The sequence below is a fragment of the Sus scrofa genome, chromosome 1, assembly GCF_054392235.1.
Source record: "Sus scrofa isolate SSC_HxYL_T2T_F1_AM1 chromosome 1, Sscrofa_HxYL_maternal_Yorkshire_Landrace_v2.0, whole genome shotgun sequence".
Classification (NCBI taxonomy): domain Eukaryota; kingdom Metazoa; phylum Chordata; class Mammalia; order Artiodactyla; family Suidae; genus Sus; species Sus scrofa.
This window is the reverse complement of record NC_139383.1, coordinates 70,700,139-70,716,235: the sequence shown is the minus strand read 5'-3', so window position 1 is coordinate 70,716,235 and position 16,097 is coordinate 70,700,139. Positions and strand designations below refer to the sequence as shown.

General features: G+C 37.1%; 1 protein-coding gene across 1 annotated transcript in view; it reads left to right on the top strand.

The window, feature by feature from the left end:
- The window catches only part of LOC146406137 (uncharacterized), an 872,380-nt gene that overhangs the window by 66,793 nt on the left and 789,490 nt on the right, over positions 1–16,097 (top strand). Inside the window, exon 2 of the mRNA XM_085016666.1 lies at positions 13,190–13,331. Within this exon, the coding sequence (XP_084872792.1) occupies positions 13,327–13,331 (5 nt within the window). The 5' untranslated portion in view covers positions 13,190–13,326. The remainder of the gene's footprint in view (positions 1–13,189; positions 13,332–16,097) is intronic.

The window sequence follows — 16,097 nt, the reverse complement described above, 5'->3', positions numbered from 1 at the left end:
CAATTCTTCTCTAGTATCTAGAGTTCCCAAGCATCTTTCCAAGACATAGCTAGACAGTTGGTACTCACCATTAGTTCCAGATAAGGTGAAGAGTTTGAGGATGACTAGTGTTCCGGGCAAATAACTGGGGTGGATGGGTGTGTTTGGATTGAATGACAGTATTCTATGCAGGCAAAGTTTATAAATGAACAGGTACACACAGTCCAGTAACTATTCTCAAGTTGAAATTTTTAGAGTGGACACTGTTGGTCTCCTTCTATAACCCTAGTTTGATTCTAGTATTATTAAATCAGAAAAATACAAACCTAAAGTAGATAATGAGAAGATCTAATACAATATGATAACTTTATCACTGAGCAGTGGGCAGATTGGTTTCATCTTTGATTCCACTTACGCTGTCCAAAACCTCTGTCTGGCTTGCAAGCTTTGTGATCAGCAACATCACAATCTTCGTTCCTTATGAGATACTAAGTCTAATAGGTAGTAAAATTATGATTGTGAAGAAACAGCAAACTAAAATGGCACAAAGCTTTTATAATAAAGATTTAAAAGCATTCAAAATTTAAAAAACAAATTTTCAGAGAGATAAACAAAACTCTCCAAATTCCATTTATTCTCATGGTATATAAAAATATTTAAATGGATCAAAATGGAGAATAGTAGGGACTTAATCTTCCTCAAATTTCCATATGTTTGTGAATGGAGTTGTCATTAGTGTCATAGCAAAACACGATTCTCAGCTGAGGCAGTCTGAAGGGGGGAGGGGACAGTGATGGGCGCTGAATTCCAATACAAGGAAAATGCCTCCTTCTACAAAATGATTTAGGCAAAGCTTTCCATTTTCTCCCTGGGTGAGGGTTCATCCTCTCTGGATTCACCAGAGTTGATTTTGAAGGTCAACAGGGACTTCTGGAAATTGCCTTAAATGTCTCAGAATCATCGCATCATTCTCTTTTCCTGTGAGACGATGCTGGCTCTCATTAATTATTTCCTAGAAGAGTAAACCCACTCCTACTATAGGCAATTCATAGCCAGAGGTTAGTTTGGCCACTGGCACAGTTGTTCACTAAGTGCTCCTGTTTGGAGGGATCTAGTAAAAGCTGTTAATCTGGATGGAACACACACTTTCCCCCCAAGTGGTTCAGCAAATCCCTGTGGGCCAGAGGATATGCTATCAGCAGCATGCTGAAGAAAGGGACGTTCCAAATAGGCCTTCTTAATTGATCCAGCCTGGCCAGGTGCATCTCTTTTTCTGCCTTTTGTTTACTTTGGTATTCCAGGTACAACCTGTTTTCTCTCAGCTCCTTGTTCTTTGTCTGCAGGAAATACATTCTTTGCTGATTGCTTTGGTTAAGCCCTCAAATTCATACACATTTCACTTGTCAGGAGCTTTATTTTCAGGTCTCTGTCCCATTCTGTGGCAAAGTCCTTTCCCACATGTCTAAAATTTTTAATCAGTGAAACATTTGATGTATTGGAATTTTGGAGATTTAATATTTACTTGCTCAGGCTATTTTAGGTGTGCCATGTAAGTCTACTTATCCATATATTGTGACTGTATATGATGTGCAGGTGTTGAATAGTACAGAAAAAAATGACTAAATGCATTTTTTAATTTAGGGAAAAGATTTTGCAAAATAATCTTTTGTAAAGCAAAGAAGGGTAGAGTATAATTTGATGGTAGAACCTTGCAAACAATCACCCTCAAGTCAGAGGAATCAGGAAGGTTCATTTCAATGGACTATAAATTCTTAATGGTGTTGAAAGATTAGAGTCTGTATACTAGACACTGAAATGGTTTCACCAAGTTCAGCTGTTTGAAAGGACTTGGCCAGACTCAATAGCACATGCTCATATGAGGTTCTTGGGTTTTTTCTAATTTCTTATTATAGTTGATCTACAATGTTCTGTCAATTTCTGCTGTAGAGCAAAGTGACCCAGTCATACATACACACACACACACACACACACTCTTTTCCTCATATTATCTTCCATCATGTTCTATTACAAGTGATTGCATATAATTTCCCATGTGATGCAGCAGGAATCTCATAGCTTACCCACTCCAAATGCAATAGTTTGCATCTACTGACCCCAAACTCCCAATCTGTTTTCTGCGTTCATGAGATTGTTTCTGTTCTGTAGATAGGTTCCCTTGTGCCATATTTTAGATTCCATGTATAAGTGATATCATATAGTATGTCTTTCTCTTTATGACTTACTTCACATGAAGTTTTTATTTACGGTGCAAGAGAAAGTGTGTAGGCAAGCACTGGAACTCTGTTAGACATCCAGGTCAAGCTTGGGTTCTTGACCATGGATACATTTTGTCTCCAAATTAAATCACCAAGGTCTGTGTGAAGAATTTTGGCTTTGGGAGAAATCAGAATATAAATTCCCAGTAGGGGTATCTATGCTCCTCTGGTACTGTAGTCAAAACAGGCTAGTCAACAAGTTAAACCAAGTAAAACTGTCAGTAAACAAACTGGCCCTGCATGGTTTCCAGGGGAGTTTTGGAGTTTAAACTTTGCATCAAAATCTCATTGCATTTATCTTGGCCAAAAGTTAAAGCTGACTTCCAGAGTCTCCAGAGATAAGGATAGCCTTTTCCCAGTTCAGTTGCAAACTAACTCTGTCTACAAAGATATTTGTTCCTATACCTCAGGAAGACATATCTAAACACATATTTAATACAATTAGGCCTAAATTCTCCCAGGCAAGAAAAGATGAATATCTACAAAATTCTAGACCTGGAAACTGAGCTGGAACTAGAACATGGATCAGCTTATTTCATGTCAGTATTTTCCCCACTAATCTCTGTTCAAACACCCCATAGTTTAGAATAAATACACTTTTCTTTTAAGCTTAGAGCTGGTTGTGTCAGGTCTGTGTTGGTAACCTACAAGAAATTTTCACCGCTAATACACTCCAAAAAATATATGAGAAGTCACTTACAGAACAAAACAAATATCACGTTTAAAATTTAATAGTTCCATATTTATATTAGTAAAATATATTATTAGTAAAATTTCATTATGTTAAGGAATGTTTCCTCTATACCCACTTTGGTGAGATTAACATTCGGAAATCAGTTGTATTTCTGTATACTAAAAATGAAAGTTTAGAAAAGGAATACAAAAACATAATACCTATTAAAACTGCCCCTCAAAGAATGAGATACCTGGTTATACACCTGACCAAGGAGGTGAAAGATTTATATATTGAGAACTATAAAACATTAATCCAGGAAATTAAAGAATATGTAAAGAAATGGAAAAATATTCCATGCCCCTGGGTTGGAAAAATTAATATTGTAAAAATGGCCATGCTACCCACAGCAATCTACATATTCAGTGCAAACCCTATTAAATTACCCATGACATTTTTCACAGAACTAGAACAAACAACCCAAAAATTTATATGGAACCACAAAGGACCCAGAATTGCCAAAGCAATCCTGAGGAACAAAAACCAAGCAGGAGGCATAACTCTTCCCAACTTCAGGCAATGTTACAAAGCCACAGTTATCAAGACAGTGTGGTACTGGTACCAAAACAGACATACAGACCAATGGAACAGAATAGAGAACCCAGAAATACACCCAGACATGTATGGTCAATTAATCTTTGACAAAGGAGGCAAGAACATAAAATGGGGAAAAGGCAGTTTATTCAGTAGGAATTGCTGGGAAACCTGGACAGCTGCATGTAAATCAATGAAACGAGAACACACCCTCACACCATGCACCAAAATAAACTCAAAATGGCTGAAAAACTTAAATGTAAGACAAGATACCATCAAACTCCTGGAAGAGAACACAGGCACAACATTCTCTGACATCAACCTTACAAATGTTTTCTCAGGTCAGTCTCCCAAAGCAACAGAAATAAAAGCACAAATAAACCAATGGGACCTAATCAAACTGACAAGCTTTGGCACAGCAAAGGAAACCAAAAAGAAAACGAAAAGACAACTTACAGATGGAAGAAAACGGTGTCAAGTGATGCAACTGACAAAGGCTTAATCTCTAAAATATACACGCAACTTACACAACTCAACAGCAAAAAAACCAACAACTCAATGGAAAAATGGGTGAAAGACCTAATAGACATTTTTTCCAAAGAAGATCTACAGATGGCCAAGAAACACATGAAAAAATGCTCAACATCCCTGATTATTGGAAAAATTGCAAATCGAAACTACCATGAGACACCACCTCACACCAGTCAGAATGGTCATCATTAATAAGTCCACAAATAACAAATGCTGGAGAAGGTGTTGAGAAAAGGAAACCCTCTTGCACTGTTGGTGGGAATGTGAGCTGGTACAACCACTATGGAAAACAGTATGGAGATACCTTAGAAATCTATACATAGAACTTCCATATGACCCTGCAATCCCACTCTTGGGCATCTATCCGGACAAAGCTCTACTTAAAAGAGACACATGCACCCGCATGTTCATTGCAGTTCTATTCACAATAGCCAAGATATGGAAACAACCCAAATGATCATTGACAGAGGAATGGATTAGAAAGATGTGGTATATATATACAATGGAATCTACTCAGCCATAAAAAGAACAAAATAATGCCATTTGCAGCAACATGGATAGAACTAGAGACTCATCTTGAGAAGTAAGTCAGAAAGAGAAAGACAAATACCATATGATATCACTCATATATGGTATCTACTATACAGCACAAATGAACCTTTCCACAGAGAAGAAAAGGAAGGACTCAGAGAATAGACTTGTGGTTGCCAAGGGGGAGGATGGATTGGGAGCTTTGGGTTAAGGATGCAAACTATTGCTTTTGGAGTGGATTAACAATGAGATCCTGCTGTGTAGCACTGAAAACTATCTAGATACTTAAAATGGAGCACGACAATGGGAGAAAAAATTATGTATATATGTATGTGTAACTGGGTCCTCATGCTGTACAGTGGAAAAAAATTGTTTTGGGGGAATAATAATAAAAAAATAAAACAAAGAAGAAAAGTAATCTGGTAGCAGCATTTATATAAAGTTGTGAGGTGTTTAATTTGTTATTTTTCCAAGGATATTTTTGTTTTTATTTTTATTATTTTTTAAAAAGAGTTTTATTGACGTATAGTTGATTTACAAGGATATGATAACTTCTGTTGTACAACAAAGTGATTCAGTTATAGATGTACACAGATTCATTCTCTTTCAGATTCCTTTCCCACATAGGTTATCATAGAATACTGGGTTGTGTTCTCTGTGCTATACAGCGGGTCCCTGGCCAATCATTCCGTATACCTCAGTGTGAATATGCTAATCCATATATTTTAAAATAGGGACACAGATAAGGGAAATGTACAAATAGCCAGGAATTAACAACTGGTAGAACTTCTGGAAAAAATAATGGAGGCAACATGTAACAGAATGTATCTCTGAACAGATTTTTCCTGGTGCCCCAACTTAGGCCATTATCTATTCCAGTTATTTCTGCGATGAATGAAATAAATAAAACTGTGACTTCCTAAGTCCCAACCAGCTTGACCCAACCCAAAGGCCTCATTCCTATCACCAAGGAACTCATATACTACTCAAAAAAAAAAAAAAAAAAAAAAAAAAAAAAAAAAAGCTGAACTATTTTTCTCAAGAAAGAATGAAGAATTATCAAAATATATCTTTGATTTTGATTTTGATTTTTTAAACTATCCTTAACACTATCAAGATTATGAAAAATCCCATTTTCCAGGCTAAGGTTCAAATTGGAGCTGCAGGTGCCAGCCTACCACAGCCACAGCAACATGGGATCCAGGCTACATCTACAACCTATACCACAGCTTGTGGTAATGCTGGATCTTTAACCCACTGGGCAAGGCCAGGGATTGAACCCGCATCCTTATGGGTACTAGTCAGGTGCGTTACCACTGAGCCACAAGGGAACTCCTTGTATTTATTTTTAAAGAAATGTAATACAATGACAAAAGTTTTAAAATTTTACATTTTGCACTACCACTTGTAATAAAACAATATCTTCTATTTTTGAATTAGGATATATATTATAGTATATTTAATATATATACACAGACACATGTACTAGATAAATGTTTGAATATTTTCATTTTCTTTAGAACTTCTGAGGAAACCAGCTCTTAGAGATTTTATACTGTGGGAAATACACCCTCATACATATCTGGAACATACTTAGTTAATTTTCTGAAAGACAAATGGTTTATTTTAGGTAAGGAGAGGACTGTCATCTAGCTACAACCTTGAAAACAAGGACACAGAGCAAAATAAACTGCCCAGAATAGTTATCATCAACATGTGTATTTAGGATAATAACATGAGCATTTTTACTTCTGATTATGTTGCTTTTCTACCTCCTACTCAGATATTTCTGGGCAAGCAAATAAATGGTCCATTTAGAATCACATCACATTCAGTATGGATAAGATTGAATCATGCTTGGACCAGCAGTCCAGTTTAGAGAATTTAAACTTCCACTAGGAACCCACTGAAAAGATAATAAACATTTCTACAAAGGCATATTTTTCTTGGATTGATCTGGAGAGCAAATTGATAACTCTGAGAAAAAGCAAATGGGAAGACAAGGGGGCAAATGATTGTCTTAAATCTGTAGTGTAAACACCTGAGGACCTCACAATGGCTGTGCGTGTTTTCATAGTTCTGGTGAGCCCAGATCCTGATCTAAGTGGTAATTTTGGAACAGTACATCCTGGGCTTGAGGGTGGATTGGATTAATGATAACAGATTGGCTCTTCCGTGGAGGATGTGGTCACTTGTATGTTTGTGTTTGGGCCAAAAAAAAAAAAAAAAAAAAAAAGACATTATTTCATACCTGTGTGAAAGTAAAAGTTTCCATTTTAGAGGATGAAATAATAAACACTTTGGTCCTGTTAACTTATTCAAACAACTGTGATATCATCTTTGATGCCATTTGCTGTTGCTCATGGACTTTTTTAATTGCAATCCCTGAACATAAATCACTGCTAAGCAAGAGCTAAGATGATTTTGTCTAATGAGTCCAGATTCTTATATTTTTGTATTGGAATTTGTATATTTATACTTCTTTTTGTTGGTGGCTCTATACAATTTATGAATATATAAATACATATATTCATAAAGTTTTATACATCAGAGAAGTAAGATTCTGAACTGGTGGACCACAGAGGGTACATATTTCCCTTTTAAAAAATTATTTTCATTTGTTGCTAAGGATTAAACACTGGAAGAGTTTACTTAAAAACATGATTTTCTGACTTGAAAATTGAAAGCTGGTTTCAATTCCTGCATAATTACAGTCAGCTCTGAGGCTGCTGTCTCCTGTGGTTTGGACAGTGGTACTCCATGTGGCCCCAGATCCTTCCAGACCCAGTTCGCTATGTATGGCCTATTCCTGGCTTCCCTGGGCACCTCTTACAGATAATCAGAAGCAGCTCAGATATCATCTATTTGTCTGCATGAAGATCATTCCTTTTTTATTTATTTTCTAATTTTTATTTTTTTTTTTTTCTTTTTTAGGGTCATTCTGTGGCATATGGAAGTTCCCAGGCCAGGGGTAGAATTAGAGCTGCAGTTGTTGGCCTACACCACAGCCACAGCAATACGGGATCCAGGCCGCCTCTGTGACCTACACCACAGCTCATGGCAATGCTGCATCCTTAATCCACTGAGAGAGGCCAGGGATTGAACCCACATCCTCATGGATACTAGTTGGACTTTTTTCCACAGAGCCACGATGGGAACTCCCTCCTTTTCTATTTTTAGGACATTCACACTGAATATACATTCTCTATATTTTTAATAGCCAAGTTCTGTTCTAGTTACTGCAGCATCTCTCCAGTGAATGAGTCCATATATCACAGTATATGTTCCCTTCCACTTGTTTTTTGAGTCACTGTGTAAAATGAGAAATGTGAGCTATAAATTTTCTACTACCTTCTTTGTGTATGATGAGTGTGTCAAGGGTGCCCAAGAACCCCCTCAGGTTGAGTGATATGCTAGGAAGACTCTGAGGATTCAGCATACAGTTGTATGCATGGCTTAGATTTATTACAGCAAAAGGATAAACAGGCAAAATTACAAAGGGAAAAGTCACATGGGACAAAGCATGGAGGAAACTGTGTACATGTTTTGAAGATTCCTCTCCCCACGGTATCGTATAAGACATGCTTAATTCCTCTAGCATTGGATTATGACAACACATTTAAATGTTATCTATCAGGAAAGCTCATTAGAAACTTAAGGCCCAGGATTTTGGGGGATTGATTGTAGGTGCCTTCTGCTTAGAAGGTGTGCAAATTTAAAACTCCTAGAAGGAAAGTAATATTTTGGCAAAACCCATACTCTTTGCACTGTCTAGACACATAGCCATTGTTATTAGCTAAGGAACAATGGGAATACTCCTGAAATTCAAGTTCCCATATGTCCACCAAGAGCTGACTTTGAAGGCAGGCCCTTCTGAAGATAGGTAGCAGAACTTCTATGTTAACCCTTTTGTACAATGAGAAAGACTAAGTTATTCTTTTCTTACAAGCACAAACCTAACTATTAGGCTGCTTGTTACTAAATGATAGAAACTACTCAGTTAGGAATCCCAGTCTGTTTCCTTTGGAAGACATTTAGCTGTGGACAATGTTTTGAGGTAAACCTTATCATTTATCTCTGAGAGATCTGAGCACAAAACAGAGGAATACATCTCAGACTGAGCTTATGTTTGATCAATATATTCATTTCATTCATCCAATTCATATTAGGTACAAGGTCCTTGAGATGCACGATCTCATTTTTGTGGAAATGATAGCTTAAACTGAGTAGAGGGACATTAAACAAAAGATTTAATAAGTAAAATAGGTAGTGTACTAGAAGGTAATGCTACAGAAAAAAATGTAGGGTAGTGTAAGTAACATGGGTAGAGCCAGGGTTTGTGCTTGTGTTGGGGGTGAGTAAGCCTTACAGAGAAGGTGAGATTTGAACAAAGATTTGAAGGACATTAGCAAGAGAGGGAGATAAATATATGGGCAGAACATTACATTAAGACCAAAAAGAATAACCAAAGCTCTCAGGTGGGAGAGGCACTGACATAAGAACAGCACGATGGCCAGTACAGCTGGAGCAGAAAGAGTAAGAGGAGTAATAAGAGATGAGATCAGAAAGGTAAAGGAGAAGGAAGCCCAGCTGCAAGATGTTGGAGTAGGAGAACACTGAGCTCACCTCCTTTTAAAGGCACACCAAAATTACAACTGTTTAGAGAGCACCTAGTGATAGGAAAGACTGGAATCTACCAGAAAAGACCTTCTACAACCTAAGATATAAATAAAGAACCATAACAAGACCAGTAGGAGGAATGGAGTCAAGGTATAGTTGGGACTCATACCCTGGGAGTGGGTGACCCACAAATAGAATAATTACAACTGCAAATGTTCTCACCAAGAAGTGAGGGGTCTGAGAACCACATCAGGCTCTTTATCCCAGGGATCCTGCACTAGGAATATGAGTTCCCAGAATGTTTGGCTTTGAAGACCAAGGGTTGCTTTTGGGAGACCTAGAGGGTTTTGGGAAATAGAGACTCTACTCTTAAAGGATGACCACAAAATCAATATGGTCCAGGACCTAGGGCAGAAGCAGTTGTTTGAAAGGAGCCACTTGCTGATCTTGAAGAGTCTCCTGAAAAGGCAAGAGGAAGCAAGAGCTCACCTTGGGGACCTGGACACTGGCAACAACCATTTGGGGGAGCTCATTCTACCATGTGGACACTGGCACTTTCAAGCACCATTTTGGAATGCTCCTCTAGCCTATTAGCCTTGGGGCCCTTCCCAACCCACCAGCCTGTAAGCACTAGTACTGGGGCCCTTCAGGCCAAGCAAATAGCTGGGGTGTGATGGAAGGGCATAGCACCACTGATCAGCAAGCAAGCTGCTTTAAGATGTCTTGAGCCCACAATTACCCTTTGACACAGCCCTGCTCTTTGGAGTCCTCAAGACCCAACCCCAAACACCAGTGTTCAGGCACTAGACCCAGAGAAAGTATTTGCAAATGATATGACCAATGAGGGGTTAATGTCAAGAATATATAAATAGCTCATACAACTCAGCATCAAAAAATAAGCAACCTTATTGAAAAAATGGGCAGAAGACCTGAATAGATATTTTTCCAAAGAAGACATAGATGGTCAATAGGCAAATGAAAAGATGTTCAACATTACTAATCATTAGAGAAATACAAGTTAAAAATGAGGAGTTACCACTGTGGTTCAGTGGGTTAAGAACAGATGTAATATCCATGAGGATGCACTTTTGATCCCTGGCCTCACTCAGTGGATTAAGGATCCAAGATTGCCACAAGATGCGGCATAGGTCGTTGGATGTGGCTTGAATCTGGCTGTTGGTGTGACTGTGGTGTAGGCCAGTTGCTACAGCTCTAATTTGACCCTTAGCCTGGAAACTTCCATATGCCTTGAGTGGCCCTAAAAGACAAAAAAAAACAAAAACAAAAAAACAAAAACAACAACAAAAAACCCCCACGATGAGACATCACCTCACACCTGTCAGAAGGGCTATCATCAAAAATACCACAGATAACAAATATTGAGAGAATGTGGAGAAAAGGGAACCCTTGTACACTGTTGGTGGGAATGTAAATTTGTAAATTGGTACAGCCACTATGGAAAACAGTATGGATGTTCCTCAAAAAACTAAAAGTAGAACTTCCATATGATCCAGAACTTCTACTCCTGGGTATATATCTGAAGAAAATGAAAACACTAAACTACTAGACTGAAAAGATACACACATCCCCATGTTGATAGGTTTCTTCCATATTTTGGGTATTGTAAATAATGCTGCTAATTGTCCATCAGCAGATGAATGGATAAAGAAGATGTGCTATATGTACTCAATGAGATATTACTTAACCATAAAAGGATGGAATTCTGCCATTTACAGCAATGTGGATGGACCTAGAAAGTATTATGCTGAGTGAAATCAGGCAGAAAGACAAATACCATAAATTATCACTTATATATGGAATATAATAAATAAATATTACAGAACAGAAACAGACTCACAGATATAGAGAACAAACTAGCAGTTACCAGTGGGGAAAGGGGAATGGGAGGGGCAATATAGGGTAGGGGGTTACAAGGTATAAACAACTATGCATAAAAAAGTTACAAGGATAGGAGTTCCTGTTGTGACTCAGCAGGTTAAAAACCCAGCTAGTATCCATGAGGATCCGAGCTCAATCCCTGGCTTCACTCAGTAAGTTAAAGATCTGACATTTCTGCAAGCTGCCGCATAGGTTACAGATGCAGCTTGGATCCAGTGTTGCTGTGGCTGTGATGGAGGCCGGCAGCTGCAGCTCTGATTCAGTTCCTGGCCTGGGAACTTCCATATACCATGGGCGTAGCCCTAAAAAGAAAGCAAAACAAACAAAAATGTTACAAGGATATATTGTACAACACAGGGAACAGAGCCAATACTATAATAATTTTGTTTTTTATTTATTATTATTATTTTTTTTGTCTTTTTGCCATTTCTTGGGCCGCTCCCACAGCATATGGAGGTTCCCAGGCTAGGGGTCGAATTATAATAATTCTAAATGGAGTACATCCTATAAAAATATTGAATCACTATGTTGTATGCCTGAAATTAATATAATATTATAAATCAACTATATATCAGAATTTTCTACTTTAAAAATATAATGAAGGGGCAGGGAGTGTAAGGCCTGAATCTATTATGGGGGTTTAGGTTTTTATTATTAAAAAATGGAGAGCCGTTGCAGAATTTTAAGCAAAGAAGTGATCATTTTTTCATGCATAGCAAGTAAGAAAATGCACAAATAGTAAGGACACACAGTGCTGAATTTTCACTAAGTAGGCTCACCCTTATAATCAGCATTCAGCTCAGGAAACTTAACTAATACCCATAATCCTTCCCTCCTGCCACCTCCCAGTCACTACTTCCTACCAAGCAACATCTCCCCCCTGACTTCTAACACTAAAGATTTGTTTTAGGGTAAAAAATCATCAATGATGTACTCTCTGTATCTGGCTGACTTCGTTTAGTATTATATTTGTGAATTTCATTGCCATTCCTGCATTCTTATTACTGGCTAGTATTCTATTATACGATGGTGTACATTTTATTTATCCATTCTCCACTTGATAAACATTTGATTTGTGGCCATTTTTTGACTATTATAAATAGTTCCTCTTACAAATATTTTTGTACTTCTTTCAAAGATCCATGGGCCTTTTTAAATTTAACTTACACTTAGCAGTGGAATTACCAAGTCAGTGAGTGTGCCTTTATTCCAATTTGCTGGACACTGCCAAGGAATTTGCCAAAGTGATTATACCAATTTACATGTCTGTCAGTAAGAATTGAATTCTAATTATTCCATATCCTTGACAATGCTGGAGCTGTCTTTACATTGTCATTGAGAAGCATGTGGAGTGGAATTCCATTGTGATTTAATTGTCATTTCCTTGTTGGCTAGGAATTTTAAGACTTTTCATAAGTTTAATTGCCATTTAGATATCCTCTTTTGTAAATTACCTGTTCAAATTTTTCTGTCCTTTTTTTCTTACTGCTTTGTCTCTTTTCTTCCATATTGATTGATAGTGGTTATTTTTGTATTCTATATATGAATCTGTTGGGGGCAGGGTAATGGTCTCCAGAAGTGTCTGCATTCAAATCCTTGATGCCTGTGAATACATTACTTTTCATGGCAAAAGGGGCTTTGTGGATATGATTAAGGTTTAGAACTTTGGGATAGGTTAAACTGGATTATCCAAGTGAGGTCAAACTAATCATGAGTCCTTCAAAGTGGAAGAGGATGGGAGGGTCAGTCAGAGAGATGACATGAGAAGGACTTGACCCACTGCTGCTGGCTTTGATGAATGAAGAAGGGGACCATGGGCCAAGGAATGTGTCTGCTCTAAGAAGATGGCCATGGTGAGACGCAGGTTCAATCCTTGGCCTTGCTCTGCCGTGAGCTGTGGTATAGGTCACAGACGTGGCTTGGATCTGGCGTGGCTGTGGCATAGGCCGGTGGCTATAGCTCTGATTCAACTGCTAGCCTGAGAACCTCCATATGCTGCTGATGCAGCCCTAAAAAAAAACGAAGGTGGACTGTTGCTTTCAATTGACAGCCAGCAAGTTTATGAGGACCTCTATTCTACCTACAGAAGCAACTGACTTTTGCCAACAACCTGGATGAGCAAGAAAACGGATCCTCCTTTAAGCCTTCCAGAAAGAAACAGCCTTCCTGAAACCTTGACTTTAGCTCAGTGAGAGCCATGTCCAAATCCTGATTTACAGAAATATGAGGTAATGAGTTTTTGTTGTTTAAGTTGTTAGCTTTTTGCTAAATCATCATGGTAATAACAGAAAACTAATGCAGAGTCCATTGTAGTACATATTTCTTGCAAACATCTCTCTTTGTGTGGCTTGCTTTTTCACTGTTGTAATGCTATAATTTTGAGAGACATTCTTAAATTTTTAAATTACAAACTTCCCGAGTGTCAGAATCTGTGCTGGATTCTTTTCTCCCCACCAGGCTTCATTGAGATAAAAATGACATATAACATTATATAAATTGAAGGTATACAGCATGATTGGACAAATTTGGTATTCATATATATTGTAAAATGATTACCACAGTAGGTTAACACATCCATCACTTCACATAGTTACCTTTTTTGTGTGTGTGTGTATGACAAGAACTTTAAAGATCTACTTTCTTAGCAACTTTTAAGTATATAATATAGTTAACATGCTGTACATTAGATCCCTAGAAATTATAAGTAAAAAATGTATACCCTTTGATAACCTTCATCCATGCCCTTTCCCCCACCATCCTTGTCTCTGGCAACCAACAATCTATTCCATTTCTATCATGTTTATTTTTTAGATTCCATGTATAAATGGGATCATATGGTATGTGACTTTCTCCAACTTATTTCACTTAGCATAATGCCTTCCATGTTTATCATGTTGTCAAAAATGGCAGAATTTCCATCTTTTCATGCCTGAATAATATTCCATTGTATGTGTATACCACATTTTCTTTATCCATTCATATGTCAGCAGACGCTTAAGTTGTTTCCATGTCTTGGACATTAGAAATAATGCTGCAATGGAGAAATTCTTAATTTTTAAGATGTTTATAGTTAGTGCTTTTTATGCTCTATTTATGAAAACTTTGCCCACCTCAAGGTCATGAAAATATTACTCTATTCTTCTTCTAATATCTGTATTGTTTTAATTGTCATATTTGTTTAACACTTCACCTGGAATTGAATTTTTGCTTATAGAGTGAAGTAAAGGTTAAAATTCATTTTTTTCTTTCTTTATAACTGACCTAACTGACCCAATACCATTGATTGAGAATATTATTGTTTCCAAACAGTATTCTTCATCACCTTTGTTTGAATCATATGACATTTATATAGATCTTATTTGGGCTCTCTAGTCTGGTCTATTGGCCTATTTATTTATATTAATCCAGACATCTCACTGTCTTTATTTTGTTGTAATTACACTTGGTATTTTTCTGGTAGTTTAAGTCACTCAGCTTTTTTCTTTCCAAGATCTGCTAGGCTTTGCCCTTTGCATTTCCATACAAGTTTTACAATTAGCTTGTGAATTTCCACAGAAAAATTACTTGCATTTTGATTTAAATTGAATTAGGTTAAAAACCAATTTGTGAAGTGTCTTTAAAATATTGAGTTATTCAATCAATGGACATGGTTTATGCCTGCATGTGTTTAGTCATCTCTATCTTCTCTCGAAATTTTGTAATTTTTATTTTATAGAGTTTGCACACTTTTCATTAAAATTTTCACCAGATATTTGATGTTTTTGAGACTGTTGTGAACAGAATCTTATAAAATATTTTGTTGACCTTTTATCAAGTGTCTGTAAAATTATTTCTACTAGTTTGTTTATAGACATGTTTTCTGTGAAGAATGGTATGTTCATCTCTTCATTTCTAATCCTTATAACTATTTATTTTTCTTGACTAATAGCAGTATCCAGAACATTCATACAAAATGGAAAGAAAGCAGTGTTTTCACTAGATGTAGTTTGCTAATTTTTTTTGGAATTGTGAGAGAGGTTAGCGTATTTCCTTATTTGTGTCCTCTTTGAAGATTTGAACTTATGTTAGCCTCAACGAGGAAACAGAATTGGTAGATGTCATTTCTTTCCCTCTTATTGTAAGAGCATGTATGGAATTGATGTTTTTATTTATTTATTTATTTTTTTAGGGCCATGTGTGTGGCATATGGAGGTTCCCAGGTTAGCAGTTGAATCGGAGCTGCAGCAATAGGCCTATACCACCACCACAGCAACTTAGGATCTGAGCCATGCCTGTGACTGATACCACAGCTCATGGCAAAGCTGGATACTTAACCCACTGAGTGAGGCCAGGGATTGAACCCACATCCTCATGGATATTAGTTGGATTCGTTACTGCTGAGCCACAATGGGAACTCCTAGAATTGATGTTTTTCTAACTCAACTATTTAGAAGCATTTGGTGGTAGAGTGAATGTGCCTGATGATTTCTTCCTGGAATGGTTTTCATAGGTTTTTTTAAGTTTGTTTCTTGTATTAGTAAGATGTGTTTTTTGAAAGAATCTGTTCATTAAAAAAATTGCCTAATATTTTGGCATAGAATCATGCCTAATATTGTTCTAATTTTAGTGTCTGCCCAATGTGTACCAATTTGTTCCTGAGGTTGGTAATTTGGTTTTCTTTTTGACTAGGCAAAAGCTTTTACACTTTTATCATTTTTTGAAATTAAGGCTTTTAGTCTTTAATTTTTTCCCTATTACTTGTTTTCTGGCTATATTTCAAAAGAATAATAACATCAAAAACAAAGATAATTCTTTGACAGATTGGCTATGGCATATGGGAACCAATGATGACTCTAAGGCTTCTGGCCTGTGACATTTGATGGTTGATACATGACCATAAACTCAGGTAGGCAGGGCTGGAGGAAGCAGGTTTTGAGGGAAAAAGCAGAAGTTCAGTTTTGGATGTGTAAAGTTCGATATGTCAAATAGACTTTTAAGATGTTACTTTGAGTAGA